Here is a 23,734-nt window from a genome sequence, read left to right on the forward strand (position 1 = left end):
GCTCATCTACTTATTCTTTGTGAAAATTTTTATACATAACACTTTTGCTTATTTAATGTATTTTGTAGATGACTTTGAGAATCAACTATGGAGAAAAGCTACAAGTCAGAGAAGATGCATTTTTTACGTAAGTTACTGAAATATGTAGCTAAAAAGATTTTTCAAATTAGTCAAAATTTGATTTTCTGATCAGTATCTCATGGTAAATATTTCTGTGATAACCAATCCAAACATGTATCAATGGTCTTTGCTTTGGCACCTGGATCTACACGTTGCCTCCCTGGTGCCATGGTGCGAGATATCTCAGATTGAGTTCATGGCATTCTCAGGAGGGTGGATGAGCAGCCAGATGTTGTGGTCCATGTAGCTATGGATCACAACATCACCCTTCCTACCCAATGATGTGGGTAGGAAGGGTGATGAGTCCTGCAGAGAGAGTTCAGTGAGTTGGGTGCAAAGTTGAAGGACAGGATTTCTAGGGCTGTGATCTTGGGATTGCTACCCATGCCATGTGCTGGTGAGGTTAGAAATAGGAGGATAATGCAGCTTAACACGTAGCTAAAGACAGGGTGTAGGAGATATGGCTTCAGTTTCTGGTTCATTGGGCTCCCTACCCAGGGAAGGGTAGGGAGATGGTTTACATTTGAACTGGTGGGGGACTATATCTTTGCGGGAAGGTTTGCTAGTACTGCTCTGGAGGGTTTAAAATAGATTGTAGGAGGATGGGAACAAGAGTGCCAGAGCAGATACAGGATTGGAAGAGGGAAAAGATGATGTGAAAATTGCATGTTTTGTCAGAAGTCAAAGGGCTGTACATGATGGAAATATTCTAGGAGATATCTATTTCAATGCAACAAGTATTATAGGAAAGGCAGACGAGCTTAGAGCACGATTGGCACGTGGAATTATGACATTGTGGCCACTAGTGAAACTTGGTTACAGGAGGGATAAGACTGGCAGCTCAATGTTCCGGGCTTCCGTTGTTTCAGGCATGAAGTAATGGAGGGATGAAAGGGAGATGGGTGGCGTTGCTTGTCAGGGAAAATATCACAGCTGTGCTCAGGCTGGACAGAGAAGATGGCTCATCCACTGAGGCTATATGGGTGGAGCTGAGGAACAGAAAGGTATGACCACACTCATGGGGCTGTATTATAGACTGCTCAATAGTCAGCAAGAATTGGAAGAGCAAATCTGTAGAGAGATACCAGAGAGCTGCAGGAAACACAAGGTTGTGATAGAAGGAGATTTTAACTTTCCATTGGGACTTCTTTACTGTAAAATGGCTGGATGGCTTGGAACACCAAATGTGTTCAGGAAAGTTTTTTTACTATCAATATATTGAAGTACCAACTAGAATAGAGACCAATACTGGAACTCCTGTTAGGGAACAGGACAGGACAGGTGACAGAAGTATGTGTAGGGGAACATTTTGGGTCAAATTATAATGCCACTGAGGGTAGTGAGATACAAATGAGGGGATATATTAAGGATGAAAGGGGGAAAATGTAGGGGAAACACTAGGGGAAATTCTTCACACAGAGAATGGTGGGAGTGTGGAATGAGCTGCCAGGTGAAGTGTGAAGGTGGGCTCAATTTTAACATTTAAGAAGAATTTGGACAGGTGTATGGATAGGAGGGGTTTAAATCATTGGGACTAGGCAGAAAAAAAAATTCACCATGGACTAGAGGACCAAGGGCCTGTTTCTGTACTATAATGTTCTATGGTGGTATAGTTATCTCAATTTTGGTTCATTGGCAATTACCTCACTTTTCAGTTTTGTGAATTCCCATGCTGACAGGAGCACATAACCTTCTGCTTAAATTGTTCCATTCAGGCTGATTATATTGCCACAATGATATCTAATAGGAGGTTCAATGATATTGACCCAGTGACAGTGAGGGAATGGGAAACCTGTCCAAGTCAGGATGGTGCATGATTTGAAGTGAAGCTTGGAAATTATGCATAATTCTTCTCTTGGCCATATTGATGTTAGTCATCCGAGATTGTGACAGAGAGATCAAGAAAGGGGAGAATGTTGCCAGAGATGGACCAAGTGAATTTGAGGTCAGGGTTGTGATAGTACAGATTCTATCACCAATGTGTATATGTAATTTGAGTTGGGTTATTAATGTGTAATAATTATTGGGGAGGGTATAGTTTATTTAGATTACTGATACTGTATTGTAATTTTATTCTTAATTTTTTTTAAATGTAATCCTATATGTTATTCATGTTATAAAATCTTAAATAAAGTTTAAAAAAAAACCAATGTGTATATGAGGGGGAAGCCGTGAAGGAGCTTTACAGTGACATCTGTAAAAACCAGATATCTCAACCTGAAGTTGCCATGATTATAACTGATGACTTTAACCCAGCCAGCCTAAAACCATGGTTTCAACAGTATGTCAACAGGATTGGTGCGTACAATGCTGCCCTTGCCCCCACCTTGGTTACTTGAATCACATAGCTGTCCTGCAAATCCCAGCATACAGACCACAGGCAAAACAAACTAAGCCAGTTTGCCAGGATATCAGGATGTGGCCAGGGGAAGTCACAGCAGCAGTACAAGACTGCTTTGAGACTATGGACTGGAGCTGTTTCAGGAAGGTGGCCAACTACAATGGTTTTGTAAATATCGAGAAGCACATAAGCTCAATAACTGGCTCCATCACCAACTGCATTGAGGATGTCACCAGGAGCAAATGCTTCACAACCAGGGCAAACCAAAAACCATGTTTGGATGCAGAGGTCTGGGCACTAATCAGAGCTCATGATGCTACTTTCAAGGCAGGCAGACTTTCAAGGCAGGCAGACCTGAACTCTCCCATGCAATCCGGAAGACAAAGCGTGGGTATGCACAGATGATCCTTAGACAGCTGTGCAACATGAGGTGCATGTGGCACAGATCAAGGCCTTAACAGATCACAAGACAACCTTGCAAATTAAAAACAATGACGCCTCCCTTTCTCTCATCCATACCTTGATGAGGGACTCAAGCCAGAAATGCTGATTCTGTTTCTTTATCTTTGCTACATAAAGTTCACTGTTTAACCTGCTGAGTTTCTCTAGCATTGTGTTTTTATCATCTATTCATGGTTCAATGAGAAGAACTAGCTGACATCGAAGAAAGCTCTGTGCCCCTCTGATGAATAGGCCCCCTGCATAGCCACAGCCGAGGTGAGTGGAACCCTATCCAAGGTGAATCCACACAAGGTAGCGGGACCAGACAACATACCTGGTCGGGTACTAAAGGACTGCACAGACCAATTGACGGAGGTCTTTACGGACATCTTTAACACCTCTCTGCAGCTGTCCATTGTCCCATGGGTTTCAATACAGCCACCTTTGTCTTTGAACCCTAGAGGGCAACAATAACATCCCTCAATGACTACCGCCATGTGGCACTGACCTCCACCATTATGAAATGATTCGAGCGTCTGGTGTTGGATGGCATCTGAACAGTCTATCAGAGATAGTGGACCCATTTCATTTTGCCAAAAGAAGAAACCATACTACTGATGATGTTATAGCCTTGCCCCTTCACTCCATCCTGACCCACCTGGAGAACGATGCCTCATTTGTTCATCGACTTCAGTTTGGCACTTAATATAATTATTCCCCAGAGGCTGGTGGAGAAGATGTCCTCCCTGGGACTCAACGCCCCTCTCAGTAAACATACTTTCACTGTCTTCACCACTGGTCCTGTAGTCCTCCATCTCTGCTTGTATGCTTAGTGATTAGACTTGCCGAAGTGTGGGCGTGGAATGGCTTGGTAGGCATTCTTGATGGTGGTGTAGTATGTTGGCTCCTCTGATTGCGCAGGTAATATATTGCTAGTAGTTTGTCAGAGACTTCTTCAGATTGGTCTGGTTGAAGTCCCCTGCAATGATCAGGAAGGCATCAGAGTGTGCTGTCTTGCTCAGCCCTACCAATACCAACCTGATGTTAGGCTGGGATGGAATGTACACAGCAACCAGGATGATGGCAGAGAATTCCCTTGGTAGATAGAATTCTTTGGCACGGTGCTGTTTAAGGGCTGGGTAAGAGGTGTCCAAGAGCTGTCATCTGGCATTGGCATGATCAGTGCACCAGACTACAACAGCACCACCATGGGTTTGTTAGTGAGATTCTCCACCCTTCAATGAAGATTGCTTCTCCTACTTTGAGCCTTCTTCCTCTTTCAGTCTCCAACTCGGGAGGTCATCTACTGCATCCGGTGCTCCCGCTGTGGTCTCCTCTAGGTTGAAGAGACTGGGAGATTGCTTCTTTCAGTACCTTTGCTCTGTTCACAGCAATGGCAGGGATCTCCCAGAGGCAAACAATTTCAATTCCACGAATCACTTGCATCGACATGTGTCGAACCTAGGCTATCTACAAATTGGACGTGGAACATTTAATATTCTGTCTGTGCACTCTCCAGATGGCATTAACATCGATGTCTTCAATTTCTGTTAGGCCACTCACCTGTCTCCCACTCTTCCCCATCCCTCTGTTTCCTTTCCTTCAGTTTTCGCCCCCTTCTCTCCCCTGATCACCTCAGATTTTTCTCATGCCCTCCCATGCATATCCATCCATGACCTTTTGCCTCTGCTCCTCCCCCTGCCCCTCCCTCCCATCATTTTATTCAGGCACCTGCCTGCTTTTTTCTTGTACCTTGTTGAAGAACCCAGACCTGAAACTTTGATTATGTACCTTTGCTACATAAAGGACGCTCCGCGACTTACTGAGTTTCTCAGCATTTTAATAAAAATAGGTTGTCTTGACTCACAGAAGACAGAAAACCCCAAGCTGGCTTATGCTTGGAAGAGGCAAAATATTATAAAACTTTTCAACTTTACCACCTTTCCACCACTGTTGTCAATTTTATCTATAACAATCCATGATTAAGTTGAATAATTTTGGGCATAATGTGGCAAGTATATTACCCTTGGGGTTGTGATTAATGGACCCAGTATTTCCCTGCCTCGTATCAGCTCCTCACCTCAAAGACACGTCTGTTCTTGTGTAATTTATAGACATTGATTATTTCTATTCAATAAGTTGTTTATGATGGGAAATGATGACCCATTGGATCTGGGTCCCTTTTATATCTATAACTTTGGTGACAACAGATGGAAGCCATGTTTAGGAATTCATGTCCTTTTCTGTTTCAAACAGTTTTGAACAATAAGCAGCTGAGCAAATATTTCAAAATATTTTCTACAGCAGCATTATTTGCATTTGTTAAACTCTGAGAATTGCATGAATAGTTTAATGCCTTTGTGAGTAGAATGATGCAAGAATCATTAACCTTTAAATTCTATGCCTTTCTAGTTTTCCTGAACATGTCCATCACAATGTTTCAGCTGGATACTTTGTATTTGGAGGCAGCCACCATGTACAGAGTTTTGAGGGATTCATTGGTCCCGCCAAAATTTACCGGATCACGGATAAAATTGGAGAAAAGGTAAGGACCAAATTCCAGACCATCTCATATATCCTCCTTCTTCAAAAAAATAAATGTGGCTTCTCCGCTACTGCCATTAACTCGAGCCTTACTACATTCTTATCTATTTTCTGCACATCTGACCTGGCCCTGTCCGACCTGAGATGCAATAAGGACAGGAATCCACTTGTCCACATCGACCACCACACAAGCCTCTGTGTGCAAGCACAGAACAATTACAGCTGAGAAACAGGTCACCTCGGCCCCTCTTGTCTATGCCAAACCACCTTTGCATGTCTAGTCCAACTGATAATACAACGTATAATCCTCAACAATTTCTGCCACCTACAAAGTGATTCCACCTCTTTCACCTTTCTCAGGTGCTGCTCCCTCTGGGAATCCCTCATCATTCATCCCTTCCCACTAATCCCCCCACTGTTAGCTAACCTGTGATCACAAGAAATGCTACTCGTGCCCGCACCTCCTCCCACACCACGTTTCGGGTCCCCAAACTGTCCTTCCAAATGAGCCAACACTTCTCTAGTGAATTTGTAGGGATTATTTATTGCATCTGGCACTCTTGATGTAGCCTCCTGTACATCAGAGAAAATAGACGCATACAGGAAGATTGTTTCGTTGAAAATCTTTGCTTTCATTGTAATAACAGAAGCTTCCCAGTGGTCAACCATTTTAATTCCAAACACCATTCCCACACTCACATGTCTATCCATGGCTTCGTGCACTGCTAAACTGAGGCTGCCTGGAAATTAGAGAAGCAACATCTATTATTCCATCTGGGCACTTTCCAACCAGACACCATTAACATCGGCCTCCAGTTTCCTTAAAACCCTTCCCCTGAATCTCTTTTTTTCCCTGTTCTTCTTTCTCCTTTCCTTCAGCTCCCCACTCTCTTCTGTCCTTCTCCAGAGGGGTACCCTTCCCCATCACCTCAGATTTTATCTCTTCTACCCTTCCACCTATGACCTCTTACCTGTTAGCCTGTACTCCTCCCCAAGCCCCCACCTTTATATTCAGGAGGCTGCCTTTGCTTTTCTCCTACTTTGACAATAGGTTAAGGCCCATAATGTTGGTTACCCTTTACTTCCTGCAGATACTATGTGACCTACTAAGTTTCTCCTGCACTTTTGTGTATTGAAAGGTCAAATTCTGTCAATATTCATAGATACACAAAAATTGTTTTATTTATCCATTGTAATGCATAAAATAGATAATTGCTATCACTTGATTATGTGGTGAAAATGTTGGACAAATTTATAACTAATCTCAATGAAATTACAAGACAACTTCAGTTGCACTGTTTATATTGACATGGGGATATGAGTTTCTAAAGTCATCAATGCTTCTCAATGCCTTGTATTTGTATTGAGATGTTTTATCATGTTTATAAATTGGATTAATTGAAAAAAAACATGGTTTGCTGGTGTAGTGATGGAGTGCTGCCACCAGGAGGAGTTAGAGATGGAGTGTATGGCCTCTGCGGAATGTTGCATCTTGGGCAAATTCAAGATGGATGCTTCCACATGGGGACCTGCCTATGTGTGTTCTGTCTTTGTGTTGTTTGCTTAGTTAATAAATCTAGTTGCTTAAAAAAGACCCAAGATTATTTATTGTAATAAAAGAAACATCACATGGCACCAGGAGTGGAAGAAACACCAGAAATATGCACAGGAGTGAAAGAAACAACACAGTGTACATAGTGAGTAGCAGAGAAAATATGGAGAGTTAAAAAATTCTTGATACTGTAAAATGAAGTGGAAATGTGGACCACGAATGGAAGATGTTTAAAAAAACCTGCAAACGCGAACCGATACATGAAAGATTGCAATGCTATTTACTGATGCAGGACCTAAAGCTCTATAGGTTTTCAACACATTTATTTTTGCCAAGGCAGAAGACCAAAGCAAATTCGGCATGGTTATTGAAATGTTTGATGAACATTGTTCACCAAATAAAAATGAAACCTTCGAGAGGTTTTGCTTGCGCACACAGCTGCAGGAAGAGAGCATTGATACTTTTTTAACAGATTTAAAATTAAAAGCAAGAACATGCAATTTTGTATCATTGCAAGATTCAATGATCTGTGATCAAATATTGAGATTATTGATAAGAAAGTGAGAGAGAGATTACTGTGAGAGTCAGAGCTTACCTTAGCTGGAGTTGGGAAGATATGCCATGGCAGTGAACTAGCTCTGCAGCATGCAAAAAAGTGATAGTATAAAAGCCAGTGAAAACGAAGGCACAGTCATAGCCACAGTATCTGGATGCACACACAAACAAAAAATAAGACATAGGAAGCAACAAAAAGATGGAGAGACACTCAATTGTTAACAATGTGGGACTAAACTTGTATCAAAGCAATGCCCAGCTTTTGGGAAAGTCTGTAATAGGTTCAAAGGGAAGAATCACAATGCAAAGCAATGTTTTTCCAAAGAGAAACAAAACAAAAATAAAAGTGTACACTGTATAAAAAACACCATAGAAGAAACTGCTCTCAATAATACACTTTTCATGGGCTTGGTAGTGCAGGAAATGAACAGTGTCAAGCAGGATAAGTGGACTGTGTCATTGTATACAAATGGGACAAATATTCCTTTCAAGCTGGACATGGGGGCAAAGGTCAGTTTGATCTGTGAGCAAGACATCAGGGCAATGAAGATGCCATGCATCCATGCAAATGCTGTACAGCTCAAAGCCTACAATGGACAGAGCATCGACACAAAAGGTTCACGTAAACTCAAGGTGAATGTTAAAGGTAAAGAGCACCACCTCATGGTTGCAGTAACCCCAGATGGACATGATGACAACATGTGAAAACTTAAGCCTAGTCAAGAGCGTTTACCAAATTAACAGTGACAATGCAGAGAATAGTGTAGAGGATACACTGGATCTATTTCCAGACATCAAGGAGTTTGGAGTTCTACCATTCACCTATGAGATACAGTTAAAGGTGTACGAACTGTCAGTAGTGCATGTCCTGAGGTGGGCTCCAGCATGGGTGTATCTAGGGTATGGCAGGTGGGGCAATGAACAGGGGTGCCACTTGCAGGAGGCGCTACTGTCCTCGCCTTACCACCTCAATATCCAAATCCCTACCCCAATAATTAAAAGGTAAAAGGTAAAGGTTCCATTATTGTCATGTAATGTTACATTTGGAATGTTACATGCATGGAATTCAGTGAGTCACCACTTTGTCCAGCACCTCTCACAGAAATGAGGCCCCAGCAAGGATTGAACTCACAACCCTGGTTTATAAGACCACTGAGCTATCAGAGCACCAGTCCTGGCTTACATCTCATCGGGCTGCTCCAGCACACAAGTGGCACCAGGCGGCAGCTCAATGCAAGATCAATGGGAAAAAATGGTCATCTTCCCTACCTATAATCCCCCACGCAGCTGGAATCACTCCGCCATTGCCAGTGCCAGCCAGGGAAGTGCAGAGCGCTACCAACTGCAAGGGGGAATATGGGTCGAGAAGACGACCATTTTTCCTATTGAACCTGCATTGGCGGCACTAAAGGGTAAAGCGGCCTGGTGATGTGCCAGAAGCCCTGTGAACTGCAGGGTGGCCTATCAGTTGTCATAGCCCACTCCGGCTGCCCACCAAGAGTTCTGCCATCTGCCAACCCCATCCACCCACCAATGGCCCCGCTGATGGCCCCACCAACAGCTCACCCTGCTCTGATAATATCTTATTTTCTTTCTTCTTTTTTCAGCACTAAACAGCTTGCAAGAACATGACCAGGTTTCTTACAGAAATAACAGACAAATCTTGAAATTCTGTCCTTTTCTATTTTGCCCTCATCTTTTCTCTTAATATTTTCCCCAGACTTAATTTTAGGCTTACTGGTCTGTTCCACATTAACCTTCTGAAAAGGTTTTCTATGCTGAAACTTGTTTTTGTGAGTTAACGCATATTCCTCCGCTAACCATGTCTCCCATGTCTTTCTCATCCAAATATAATTTGATCTCATTGGGAACACACCTTTTTAATTTCCTCAGTAAATATCAATTCTCTCAATCTGTCGAAATCATTATTTATTCCTTTTGAAGTGCACCAATGATCAAAACACAGATTTTTCAAGTCCAAAATCCATCAAAGATTGGTTCCATGCTTTCTCCAAATTCCTAAATTTTTATCTATATGCCTCTGGAACCAACTCAAAGTTTTTAATACTGTATGTTTAATGGTCCCATAATTTACAACTTGCTCTGCATTCAAACTGGAGTATGTCAGTTGTGCTTTTCCCTTTAGGAACAAAAGAGACCACTTTCAGCCAGCGTGAGTTCTGAGCAACCTTTTCAAAAAGCTGAAAATATGTATCAATTTCCCTCTCATCGAAAGGAGGAACCAGATTAACCTCTACTGGCCATAAAATTCTCTGCAGGCGTTCGAGCTTCAGTTCTCGTACCTCCCTCTGTCTCAAATCTTATTTTTTCTTATTCAAAAAGCTTATTTCTTTCAGCTTCCCCCACTTCAAGTTCAAGTTTGTGTTTCTGCAATTCAGACTCCTATTTCTCTCTTAATTCCTCCAGCTCCAATTTTTTCCAACACAATTGAATTTCAACTGATTTATCCTCAGGAAAATTTTCTGTCTTCAAATTTTCCCTCACTTATATAATATTTTACTATAATTCTCTGTATTTCTGTTTTCCTCAAAACTCTTGTCTTTAGAAGGCCTTAATTCTCTAGCCTGTTCCTGTTTTCTTTTTTCTCTGCAACTCTGTAAGTGATGGATCTACTAAAAATTCACAAATATTAATTGCTGTTTTTCCCCACACAAGCTTTAAATTAGCTTGGGAAAACAATTTACTAATAAACCACAAAAACTCCAAAGGTTTAAGATCCCAAAACTCCAAATGTTTTAGTTCCCAGATTCCAAATATTTCAAATCGCAATGGATGAGCCCTCACTTGTTACAAGCCCTCAGGCCTCTAAAACCAGCAACAACAGAAATTCACCAAGACAATGGCTACTTAAACACAACTGGTTTTATTTTCTTAACACAGAATTAGATCAATATTTAGATGCTTAACTTAACCCCCTCCTAATACTGAGTGAGTGTGTGTGTGTGTGTGTTCGTGTTCAAAATGGTTCTTTTTCACTGTCCAGTCATTTACTGTTCACTTCTCCAAGTTCACTGGTATCAGGCAGTTTTCAGTACTGTGCACAGAATTAAGCAGTCAATGCATTCAACAAGCTCTGTCTGTCACCTTAACCTAAGCTGTTACCAGTCAGGAAGGTATTTCGATTTCCTTCAATCAGCAACCAAAGTGCCTTTCCGAAGAAACGTGGAAACATGCCTTCTTCCAGGTTGCCGCAAAGAGTTCTTCTTTTCCCCTATTTCAGGAGAAATACAACAATCAGCTGCTACAGAGATTTTGAATAGGCTGAACTCGGAACTCAAAACCCATCTTGAAATGGAGTCTTTAGCAGTCTTTTCACTTTGCCATCATTTCACTTTTTTCTCTCTGTCTCTGTAATGATCTGTTTGCTTGTGAAAAGTAACCGAAACAACCTAATCTTATTTCCCCCTTTTTAAACATATATTTTATTAAATTATTTTGTTACAATACACAACAAGAACGATGACAACATCTGAATGTCGATGTGCACAGATCGAGAAAAAGTGTCTAGGTCTGGTCCATGGACTTGAGAACTTCCACAGTAATGTGTGTGGTCTACCAACATTCGTGGCAGAGACAGACCACAAGCCATTAATAGCAATAATCAAGAAAAATCTCTGCGAAATGTGGCTGCAAATCGAAAAACTGATGATGAATTTACGAAGTTATGACTTGGAATTGGTGTACACACCAGGAAAACTTATTGTGTTCCCTGATGCATTTCCAGGGAAACAACACAAAGTGAAGCACACAATGAGTGTTCCAGAGGCAGATGTGAATCTGATCACTGAATCTCTTCCCGTGTCTAATGAAATCCAAGCACATCACAGCTGAAACAGAAAAGGACACAATTCTACAGAAGGTCATCAAGAATCTGAATGAAATCCTGTATTCCTTTAGAAAAGAGGGTACACATTTAATTATTTTTGGGGAAAGTATTAAAAGTTAGTCTTCCGTTTGATCCAATGTTGTTTTTATTAGGGGATATTAAGTCAATTGCCTTTTGATTAAGATTGACTATGTATCAAATTGAATTTCTAAGTTTAGCCTTGGCTGTGTCTAAAAAAAAGTTTGGCAATTACATGCAAATCTGATTTAGTTTTAGGAATGAAAAGATGGCATACTAAAATTAAATCCTGTATTTCTTTAGTAAAGATAACATATAATTTGAGGGATACATTTTTTTTTGTTAAAGTATGGAGCCCATATCAAAAAATTCTTGGTTTGAAGTTTTAATCTCTCAATCCATATCCGGTGGGTGACTCGGTTTCCACAACTAAATAGTTGAATCTTTTTTTTAGAAATTGTCTCCTTTCTTCTTTCTTAGTGGGTAGAAGGGGGAGGAGGGTGGATGTTAGTGGGGAGGATGAGGGAGGTTGGGAGGAATTTTTATTCAATTTTTTGTATCAATATATTATAATTGTTATATGATTTAAAAAATTATAAATAAAATATTCAAAAAAAAAGAATCTGAATGTATAATAGCCTAAAGGTGAATGTCAGCAATACTACAACATTAGAGCTGAGCTGGGAGTTGTCAATGGGCTTCTACTCAGACAGAGCAGAATTGTCATTCCTCAATCACTGACAAGAGATGCTGAAAAGGGTGCCCGAAGGGCTACTTGGAATTGAAAAATGCAAGAGGAGGCCAGAACTGCTGTTCATTGGGATAAATGCTGACACTGACAGGAGAGTTTCAAGCTGTGAGACCTGTTTGAAACATCTTGCAAAGCAGCCATGATGTACCAGCAGAATCATGGCAGAAAGTTGGGACTGATCTGTTCCACGTGGATAGAAAGAATGACCTGCTGGTTATTGATTAAACATCTCAAGGCAAGGGAATGTAGTGATAGAGTGCTACCACCGGGAGGAGTTGGAGACAGAGTGTGTGGCATCTGAGGAATGTTGCATCTTGGGAATGCCGTTGCATCTTGGGTAGATTCAAGTTGGATGCCTCCACATGAGGACCTGCCTGTGTGTGTTCTGTCTTAGTGCTGTTAGCTTAGTTAATAAATATAGTTGTTTAAAAAGAACACAAGCTTCTTTATTGTGATAAAAGAAACATCACAGCAAGGAAACAACCTTTCATGAATAATTGGCAAAATGTTGGAGCTGTTAATCCACCAAAGGATAGATTTCCAGCTAATTTTTATCAAAATCAATAATCTGCTCAATATTTATTATAATAACATTCATTAATTTTTTTATGCCTGAAGACCCTATCTTCCACTATATAAGGTGGTGGGTCTTATGCCTATGTGTGTTAACTGTACATCTTGACTGTGATCTGAGTTATGCATCAAAAGTCTGAATGATTGCAGAAAATGATTGAAGCTGGTGTTTGTGAGATTTAGACAGGTAAAGGGTGGGAAGAAAACTCCCAAAGGAATGAAGAGATATTGAACCAATTTGGACCAAGAAATGTTCAGACAAGGTACTTTGTTGATTGAGAACATGACTGAATTAAGTGAGAACTATCTTCTCATTTTTTTAAGAGTCTTGATATATCAGAGTTGATTTTTCTCCATCCTACTGCTTTTTCCGCTGAACAAAATAATACATTACCTTTTTAATAAATGATGTATACATAGAAGAAAGCAAGTACAGGAGTTTTGTAACACAGCATACCTAATAATTTCTGTCTCACGTTTGCAGATTTCGAATCCTCTTGTAGTTGCTCACAGTATTGACAAACATATTGATAAATACTATCAAAAATGCAAACACCTCAACACACTCATCATCAAGTTTTTCAAGACCCATGGATTACACAAGAAAATAGAGCAAAAGAGTAAGTAAACTAACATTCATGAACAGTATCAATAAGTGAAATCACACTATCTTGTATGAGAATGTAACAGAACTGAGTCATTATTGTAATAATAGAATCTGAAGACAGAGAAGCATTGAACTAATTGAAAGCTGAGGTGAAAAGGTAATAATTTCGTTAGTTACCCATTGCTTCATAATGAGGTGTCTATCATCACTGCAAAGCATTCAAGAAAATACATGCATCAGTTAAATATTCTGTAATCTTCTGATTTACGATAGTTTTAGACAATGGTGCATAAGCATAGCCCTTGTTTGGAATCTTAAAGGTGAAAGATTTAAAACCTTCTGATCTGAATGAAGGTAGCAAATTTTTTTTTCTTCCAAATATTCGTATATATTTACATTAATTTATATCTGACCATATCTTTATAATTTATAAAGATACAATTCAATTATTTTCTTTTAAAATATTTTAATTGATGTTAATAAAGAACTTACACAAAAAATACGTTTCAATAACATAATATGGCTAGTTACACAAACTAACATTCAGTATATCAAAAGCATACGAATTGTAAATCATATCCATAATTCATATTCCCAATGATATAGATTTATTAAAAAAATTAATGACAAAAAAGGAAAAGGAGAACAATTCAAACCAATGCCTACCAGCGTTGCCAGATGCCATATATCACACATGTCAAACTCAGGCCCACGGGCCAAATTTTGCCCGTGATTTGGCCCCAAGATCATCTCAAATATGTATTAGAGCTGGCCGCTGCGCCAGTATAGCGCATGCACAGCTAATACTACAAATCCCAGAATGCTTTGCAAATGCGTTGGCGTCAGCCCGCTAATCGCCCCCACCTCCTCTCTTTACTTTCATTAGCATCTGCGACCTGTCGCCCAACTCACATGTAATAAACCCCTTACGAAAAATGGCCAAATGAAAAACAGAAAACAGGACCTTTCAAGACAGGTGGGAGGCAGACTATATGTTCATCATTTTAAAAGACAAACCTGTTTGTCATTGAAGCAAGTTGTTATTTTTTTGACTTGTTGGCTTGTGAAAAAAAAACATTTAAAAAAAGCTTAAAGGCTATAGAGAAATATTATTTATTGAATATTTTATTTCTCATTTGTTAATGCTTCTTCTGAAAAGAGTTTAACCAAAACTATTATTAAACATTTATTTTAATAAGAAAAAGTTTAACATTACATATGTTGAAAGAAGAGAAAACATGCAGATGTTGTTGAAAATTTTCAATAAATATTTAGTTTGGTCCATGACTTAGTCCAAATTTTTAATTTTGGCCCTCTGTGAATTTGAGTTTGACACCCCTGCCATATATGATTAATCAGTGCTGTTACATTTTTGGAATTTTTATGCTTTTCTCACTGCAGCTCCTTTAGCTTATTATTTTCTGTTGCTGTCAAGGGTGAAATATGGGTCTCAAAGGTTTTGAAGTTCCCTAATCAGATCTCATAAGTTGTAACTTCCAATGTTTTGACCCTTGAAAACAAATTTGCTGGTTATGTACACAACATGCACTGCAGGCGTATCATTTGTACTGTTGACAAATCAAAATGAAGAGTTAAACGAGCACTTACCTGTGCAAGGTTTGATGATTATTATTTGAGCAATGAGAGTTGTTGAGTCAACGTGAGATCCCATCCGCGCATGCGCAGTCATTCCTTTACAGTCGGAGAGGATAAGCAATCGAACTTAAATGTGCTAAATTAGACGAACCAACCAACCTTAACACAAAACTGTGACTGAACATATTTATTGCAACCAAAACATCTTTATCCATAAACAAGAAAAAAGAGGGGAGGGAGAGGTGGGCACGTTGACTCACCAACTCCCATTGCTCGAATAATAATCATCAAACTTCCCACAGGTAAGTGCTTGTTTAATGTTCCAATCTTCGCATTGTTCGTTGGTTCACCAATGTGAGAGTTTGTTGTCCAGTGATTTATCCCATAATCAGTTCAATAGATCCCCTTCCCATGGTCTTGTTCAATCCACCGTGTGTATGATGGAAGCCATGAAACTCTGTCCCTCTGAATTAAAAAATTTATTGTAAAGCCTATTAAAGGTTCTCTTATTACTCCATCCCGCCTGGTGGAGGATATCCCATATAGGGACCTCAGCCCTATTGGCTGCCGAGGTCACTGCTGCTCTAGTTGAATAGGACCCAAACTGAGAAATATCCACTCCAGCCACTCTCATGACCTCCCGCAGCCATCTGGCCAACTTCTGGGGGGTAGCTTGGTGATGCGGTTTTTTATAACATATAAAGAGGTATTTCTCATTTAGTCTAATATGTTTTGTACATATAACGTATCTTTTTAAACAATCCAACACACATAATCTTTCATCTTCTCCATATGCATAAAATTTTGTCCCAATTCCTGTTATATTTCAAAATGTCTGTAACTTGAATGCTTATCCAGTCCTCAACCCAACGGATATATTCCATATGAATGCACATTTAAGGGAGTTACAAACTATATGCCTAAAATTATACATTTTTAGCGTTAGGGCGAGAGTTTGCTCAACGTAGTTATGGTCAATAAAATCATTTTACAAAATGCTGCAGATAGATTTCTTTATCATCACATAATAATGCATAAAATTTGACAATTTTGTCCAGCTATAAAGCCCCACAAAGAGGTGCTATTAGCATTGCCCGGAATCCACAATGATAGGAGATACAGAAGCAAAACAGAATCCTTTCTGTGACACCGAGTGTCCATGGATTCACCTCCAGCACTCCCACACCCTCTGCAGCCACACGACCTCCTATCCGATCTATTGGTGAACCCGAATTCCCACCTCTGTACCTCCAATACAATCAGGATGTTTTCAGCACCTGTACTGATAGAGTGCTCAGTTTAAACCTGTCCACTAGGGGGAGTTGGGAAATGAGCTGTTGCATTTTGGGTAGATTCAGAATGGATGCTTCCATGAGGTCTTGTCTGTGTGTGTTCTAGCTAATAAATATAGTTGTTTTCAAAGAATCCAAGTTTCATTATTACAATAAAAGAAATATCGCAACACCCAATGCCCTTCGGGGGCCCTTCTTGTCATCACTTCCCTGACGAATCCTGGTCCTAATATCTGGTACCACAGTCAGTCTCCAAGAGCCTTTAGCCTGGTGCAAGTCTTTCAGTCACTAGTCTCTGGCAGCCTGCTGTCTGATGGGAATTCTAGCCCTTCAACCTGCACCCTGTATGGGTCCTTCAGCCACTGTGCCCCTCTCTGATCCGCTGCCTTTGTCTCCTTTCCTGTATGGTCATCTCCCAGGCTTCTCAATGGGTGATGTACTCCATCTCTGGTGCCCTGCTTTGGTCCAATGATCCCCCAGAACCTGGAGCCCTTGTGGTCCACTATCAAACAGCTTCCTAGATACGAACCTCAGCAGTTTCAAAGATATTTAAAAGCAACAAAACCTGCCCCTTTAAGATGCTGCATAAAGCATCTACAGGGCTGACTGAATCACGATCGGGAACTCAGAGCCCCTGGAGGAATGATGTGTCAATTATACCCTCTTTCCTGGGTCCTCACCAGCAGTAGTAGTGCCATTACAGAGGTTCTGGCATTTATTGACAAGCCTGTCATCAAGATTGAAGTCCATGGAATAAGCTGGTGTTGTTTGGACCTTGGGTGTGAGCTTGACTGCATGTCCTTCCTCTGGATGCTGTGGTGTGACAGAATATATTTTCTATTGTATATAGATATGTTTTAAAAGATATAAATTGTGGCAGTTTTTTTTTAGTGTAGGTCACATACGAACATTTCAAATCATCTCATTTAAAATGCCAGAACTCTGCTCAAGCCAGACAGTCCAGGCTCCGGGTGTCTTTGCAAAAACTTTGAAGGATGCCTATAAGGACTTCACAAGTAGGTGTTAATTGGACATGTTGTGTAGTAATGGATTATTGTTTTGGAAAGCAACAGATGAACGAACTCAGAAGATTAGGTCTGGAGCTGCAGTCTGTCTGAGTGCAGTTGGCTGTTCTAAGAGGGGTCCATATAACCATAACCATATAACCACTTACAGCGCAGAACAGGACAGTTTGGCCCTACTAGTCCATGCCGTAACAAATCCGCACCCTCCTAGTCCCACTGACCAGCACCCGGTCCATACCCCTCCAGTCCTCTCCTATCCATGTAACTATCCAGTCTTTCCTTAAATGTAACCAATGATCCCGCCTCGACCACGTCTATCGGAAGCTCATTCCACATCCCTACCACCCTTTGTATAAAGAAATTTCCCCTCATGTTCCCCTTATAATTTGCCCCCTTCAATCTTAAACCATGACCTCTAGTTTGAATCTCCCACACTCTTAATTGAAAAAGCCTATCCATGTTTACTCTGTCTGTCCCTTTTAAAATCTTAAACACCTCTATCAAGTCCCCTCTCAATCTTCTACGCTCCAGAGAAAAAAGCCCCAGTCTGCACAACCTTTCCCTATAACTCAAACCTTGAAATCCTGTCAACATTCTCGTGAACCTTCTCTGCACTCTCTCTATTTTGTTTATATCTTTCCTATAATTTGGTAGTTTTCTCTGAGTGAGAGAAAGAGAATTCATTTCTACAGTAGCAACTGGGACTGGAACATGACAAGCTGGCAAGCTTGAGGAAAAACCCCATTTTGAAGATGGGGTTCTTAGTTCAGCTGGTCAAAGCCCTTGTGGTCACTTGAAATAAGGGAAACAAAAGGAACTCTGTGGTGACCTGGAAGAAGAGGTCACTTAGTAAACCCTGATGAAGCAAGTTTCTTTCCCAAGACACTGAAGTGACTGATTGGAGGAAATCAGTTTGTGTGTGTGTCCAACGAGCAACAGATTTCTCTCTTAAACCAACAAGAACCTTCCTGAGTGGTAACTTTAAGCACCAGAGCCTGGTCAAAATTCATAAATGTTAAATTCTGTGCACAATATAAGAAATGCCTGATACTGGTGAACTTGGAGGAGTGAGAAGTGAATGGTTGGACTATTAAAGCAAAGAACTTTCCTGAATCACGATCGGGAACTCATTACATTACATACACATGCATTTAGACTTAGAAGGGGGTTAAATTAGGTTAAGGTCATAGTAATAAGTTAAAGATTGATCCTGTTTTTATGTTAAAGAAAATTCAAAATAACTTTTGTTTAATTGTCTTGGTGAATTTCTATTGCTGCTGGGTTTTGGGGTTCTCTGGTCCCATAACAAATAATCTAAATTTGGTAGATGCTTGGAGAAGGTTTTATCCAAGAGAAAGAAACTATTCTTTTCATTCGAGTAGACATGCTTCTTATTCTAGAATTGATCTATTTTTGATATCTGCACAACTTCAACGACAAGCAGAGTATAAGACAAGAATTTTATCTGACCATTCTCCCTTGTTCTTAGCAGTAACAATGATAGATAGACAGGAATCAGTTTATAGATGGAGGTTTTCTCTATGTTATTAAAAAGGAAAGATTTCCGTGAATTTATTAGAAGATAGATAAGAATCTTTTTCGAAACTAATTTTAATTCAGTTCTTAAAAAAATTACTTTATGGGATGTGATGAAGGCATATATATTAGTCCAAATATTAAGTCATACTCTCAAATTAAGAATAATTATATGAAAGGATTAGAACAATTGGAGGTAGAGTTAACGAATTTCGGAAAAGAATTACAGAGGAAAATAAGTGAGGATAAACGAAGAACCCTTATAAATAAAAAGCTTCAATATAACACTTTACAAACATATAGAACAGAGAAAGCAATAGTGAAAACTAAACAGAAATATTATGAATTAGGTGAAAGAGCACACAAGATTCTTGGATGGCAATTAAAGACAGAGCAAGCATCGATTATCATGATTAAAAATTATTCAAATTTAATTTCTTATAAACCTCAAGAAATTAATGATAATTTTAAACAATTTAAAACTGTATCAATCGGAATCTTTATAAGATGATAATAAAATAGATGATTTTTAAATCTCCTTAATTTACCTGAATTAGATCTGAATGGCCAAAGAGAGTTGGCTGCACCTTTCATGTTAACTGAGGTCAAAGAGCCACTGAGCTCTTTACAAAGAATTTTATTAAGAGTTTAAGGAATTACTAATTCCTTCATTTATGCAAGTATTAAATCAGGCACATACTTTACTGGAATATTTTAAAACAGCAATAATAAGTGATTCCGAAGAAAGACAGAGATCCTTTAAAACACCTTCATATCGACCTATATCTTTGTTAAATGCAGATTATAAAATAGTAGCAAAAATATTAGCAAATATGTTGGCAAAATACTAACCAAAATTTATAAATATAGATCAAACTGAATTTGTTTTTAAAAAAAAAAGAAAGTCAGCAGATAATGTGACCAGATTGATGAGTATAATTCACTTGGTACAGAAAAGAGGAGATATAAGTATAGCAGTGGATTTAAATGCAGAAAAAAAGCATTTGATGGATTAGAATGGGACTTATTTAAAGTATTTGAAAAGTTTGTTGGGACAAACACTTATTAATTGGATTAAAGCCCTGTATAACAGACCAAAAGCTAAAGTGGTAACAAATGGACAAGTCTCTGATTTTTTTTCAGCTAACTAGATCCAGTAGATAAGGGGGCCCTTATTTATCTTAGCAATAGAACCATTGGCAGAATTGATTAGGTCTGATCCTGATATTAAAATCTTCAGAGTGGGAAGAGATTTGTATAAAAATGAATATTTTTCCAAGGTAATAGTATCTTTTTCAAACACTACCTATATTTATTCCACAGAAATTTTTACAGGAACTAAATAAATATGTTTCTTTGGAAGGGCAAAATGTCAAGAGTCTCATTAGGAAAAATTAATGTATAAATTTGAATTGGCAGATTTACAACTTCCAAATTTTAAAAATTAATATAAAGCAACATAAATGAGATTGTGCTCTTCCTTCTTTGAAGATGGAGAGAAACCAGAAAGGATTGATAGAAATGGCTAAAATAGGGGAAGCAACACCTGAAGATTTATATATAAATGGGATAAGGTTAATAACTGGAGATAGAGATACATTTCATTAATATATGGAATATTTTTCTTTCTTTGGCTTGGCTTCGCGGACGAAGATTTATGGAGGGGGTAAAAAGTCCACGTCAGCTGCAGACTCGTTTGTGGCTGACAAGTCCGATGCGGGACAGGCAGACACGATTGCAGCGGTTGCAGGGGAAAATTGGTTGGTTAAATGTTGAAATAGGGTTGAGGAATTATGAGAGGTCTTTGACTTATTCCTTTTACAATGAACAACCAATTGTTTTGAGGAGAGAAGCTTAATGTCATTTTATTAATTGAAAAATAAATATGGGATACAAAACAATACAATATTTTGTTATTATTAAATATAAGTATACTTGTAGGATAAATTGGGTCCAACATTTTATTACCTAAAAGGAGTGAAATAGAAAGTTTGATTTGTAATAATTCTATCAAGAAGTTTATTTCAGCTGTTTATGCATTATTGCAAAAGACAATACAAAAATAAGAAATTAATATATCCAGGCAAAGTTTCGAAACTGACCTAAATGTTTGTATTGTGGAGAAAAATTGGTTGGAACTGTGTCATGATAGTATGACAAATACAATACATGTTAGATATAGATTGGTTCAGTACAACTTTTACTTAAATTATATCTTGCCCCACAGAAATTAAATAGACTGAAATCAGATTTATCAGATAAATATTTTAGGTGTAATCTGTAATCAAGAAATAGGTACTTTTCTTATACTCCACTGTTCAAAATTGAGACCTTTTTGGACAAAGTTAGGAACATTTTTAGAATGGGTTACTAAAGTTAAATTTCCTCAAGATCCAATGCTTTTCTTACTGGGTAATATAGTTGGGATAAGGCCAAAACAGAAATTGGATATGTTTCAAAAGGAATTTGTGAAAATTACATTAGTGGTTGCAAGAAAATGTATAGCAGTAGCATGGAAATTTGATTTGCATTTGGGAATGGATAGAGTTGTATACCTCTTGAGAAAATTACATACAATTTAAGGAGTAAATATATTTTCTTAAAAATTTGGTGCCCATATTTACATATTGTAGGTATTACATTATGAAAACTATCCCCTAAACCTCAAGAACCTTATCAACTCCGTGGAATTAACTTATGAAACCCTCTGGGATCAGCTGAAGACTACCATACTGCAATCCACTGAAGAGGTACTGGGCTTCTCCTCCAGGAAAAACAAGGACTGGTTCGACGAAAACAGCCAGGAAATCCAGGAGCTGCTGGCAAAGAAGCGAGCTGCCCACCAGGCTCACCTTACTAAGCCATCCTGGCCAGAGAAGAAACAAGCCTTCCATCGCGCATGCAGCCATCTTCAGCGCAAACTCCGGGAGATCGAAAATGAGTGGTGGACTAGCCTCGCCAAACAAACCCAGCTCAGCGCGGACATTGGCGACTTCAGGGGTTTTTACGAGGCTCTAAAGGCTGTGTACGGCCCCTCACCCCAAGTCCAAAGCCCGCTGTGCAGCTCAGACGGCAAAGTCCTCCTCAGCGACAAGTTCTCCATCCTCAACCGATGGTCAGAACACTTCCAATCTCTTTTCAGTGCCAACTGCTCAGTCCAAGATTCCGCCCTGCTCCAGCTCCCTCAACAGCCCCTAAGGCTAGAGCTGGATGAGGTCCTCACCCGGGAAGAGACATATAAGGCAATTGAACAACTGAAGAGTGGCAAAGCAGCAAGTATGGATGGAATCCCCCCAGAGGTCTGGAAAGCTGGCTGCAAAACTCTGCATGCCAAACTGCACGGGTTTTTCAAGCTTTTTTGGGACCAAGGAAAACTGCCTCAGGACCTTCGTGATGCCATCATCATCACCCTGTACAAAAACAGGGAAGGCGAGAAATCAGACTGCTCAAACTACAGGGGAATCACGCTGCTCTCCATTGCAGGCAAAATCTTCGCTAGGATTCTCCTAAATAGAATAATACCTAGTGTCGCCGAGAATATTCTCCTAGAATCACAGTGCGGCTTTCGCGCAAACAGAGGAACTACTGACATGGTCTTTGCCCTCAGACAGCTCCAAGAAAAGTGCAGAGAACAAAACAAAGGACTCTACATCACCTTTGTTGACCTCACCAAAGCCTTCGACACTGTGAGCAGGAAAGGGCTTTGGCAAATACTAGAGCGCCTCGGATGCCCCCCAAAGTTCTTCAACATGGTTATCCAACTGCACGAAAACCAACAAGGTCGGGTCAGATACAGCAATGAGCTCTCTGAACCCTTCTCCATTAACAATGGCGTGAAGCAAGGCTGCATTCTCGCACCAACCCTCTTTTCAATCTTCTTCAGCATGATGCTGAACCAAGCCATGAAAGACCTCAACAATGAAGATGATGTTTACATCTGGTACCGCACGGATGGCAGTCTCTTCAATTTGAGGCACCTGAAAGCTCACACCAAGACACAAGAGCAACTTGTCCGTGAACTACTCTTTGCAGACGATGCCGCTTTAGTTGCCCATTCAGAGCCAGCTCTCCAGCGCATGACGTCCTGTTTTGCGGAAACTGCCAAAATGTTTCGCCTGGAAGTCAGCCTGAAGAAAACTGAAGTCCTCCATCAGCCAGCTCCCCACCATGACTACCAGCCCCACCACATCTCCATTGGGCACACAAAACTCAAAACAGTCAACCAGTTTACCTACCTCAGCTGCACCATTTCATCGGATGCAAGGATTGACAACGAGATAGACAACAGACTCGCCAAGGCAAATAGCGCCTTTGGAAGACTACACAAAAGAGTCTGGAAAAACAACCAACTGAAAAACCTCACAAAGATAAGCGTATACAGAGCCGTTGTCATACCCACACTCCTGTTCGGCTCCGAATCATGGGTCCTCTACTGGCATCACCTACGGCTCCTAGAACGCTTCCACCAGCGTTGTCTCCGCTCCATCTTCAACATTCATTGGAGCGACTTCATCCCTAACATCGAAGTACTCGAGATGGCAGAGGCCGACAGCACCGAATCCACGCTGTTGAAGATTCAACTGCGCTGGGTAGGTCACGTCTCCAGAATGGAGGACCATCGCCTTCCCAAGATCGTGTTATATGGCGAGCTCTCCACTGGCCACCATGACAGAGGTGCACCAAAGAAGAGGTACAAGGACTGCCTAAAGAAATCTCTTGGTGCCTGCCACATTGACCACCGGCAGTGGGCTGATATCGCCTCAAACCGTGCATCTTGGCGCCTCACAGTTTGGCAGGCAGCAACCTCCTTTGAAGAAGATCACAGAGCTGCCTGTCCCGCATCGGACTTGTCAGCCACAAACGAGCCTGCAGCTGACGTGGACATTTACCCCTCCATAAATCTTCGTCCGCGAAGCCAAGCCAAAGAAAGAATATT

The 23,734-nt window shown here is 40.1% G+C and overlaps 1 protein-coding gene across 3 annotated transcripts in view; it reads left to right on the forward strand.

The window, feature by feature from the left end:
* LOC138757524 (protein sel-1 homolog 3-like) overlaps positions 1-23,734 on the forward strand; it is a 112,002-nt gene that overhangs the window by 31,025 nt on the left and 57,243 nt on the right. For all 3 annotated transcript variants that reach the window (XM_069925025.1, XM_069925023.1, XM_069925024.1), the window contains 3 exons: positions 69-127; positions 5,315-5,447; positions 13,227-13,362. In XM_069925025.1, coding sequence (XP_069781126.1) covers positions 69-127; positions 5,315-5,447; positions 13,227-13,362 — 328 coding nt within the window. The remainder of the gene's footprint in view (positions 1-68; positions 128-5,314; positions 5,448-13,226; positions 13,363-23,734) is intronic.

Source organism: Narcine bancroftii, chromosome 3 (genome assembly GCF_036971445.1).
Source record: "Narcine bancroftii isolate sNarBan1 chromosome 3, sNarBan1.hap1, whole genome shotgun sequence".
In the NCBI taxonomy this organism is placed as follows: Eukaryota; Metazoa; Chordata; class Chondrichthyes; order Torpediniformes; family Narcinidae; genus Narcine; species Narcine bancroftii.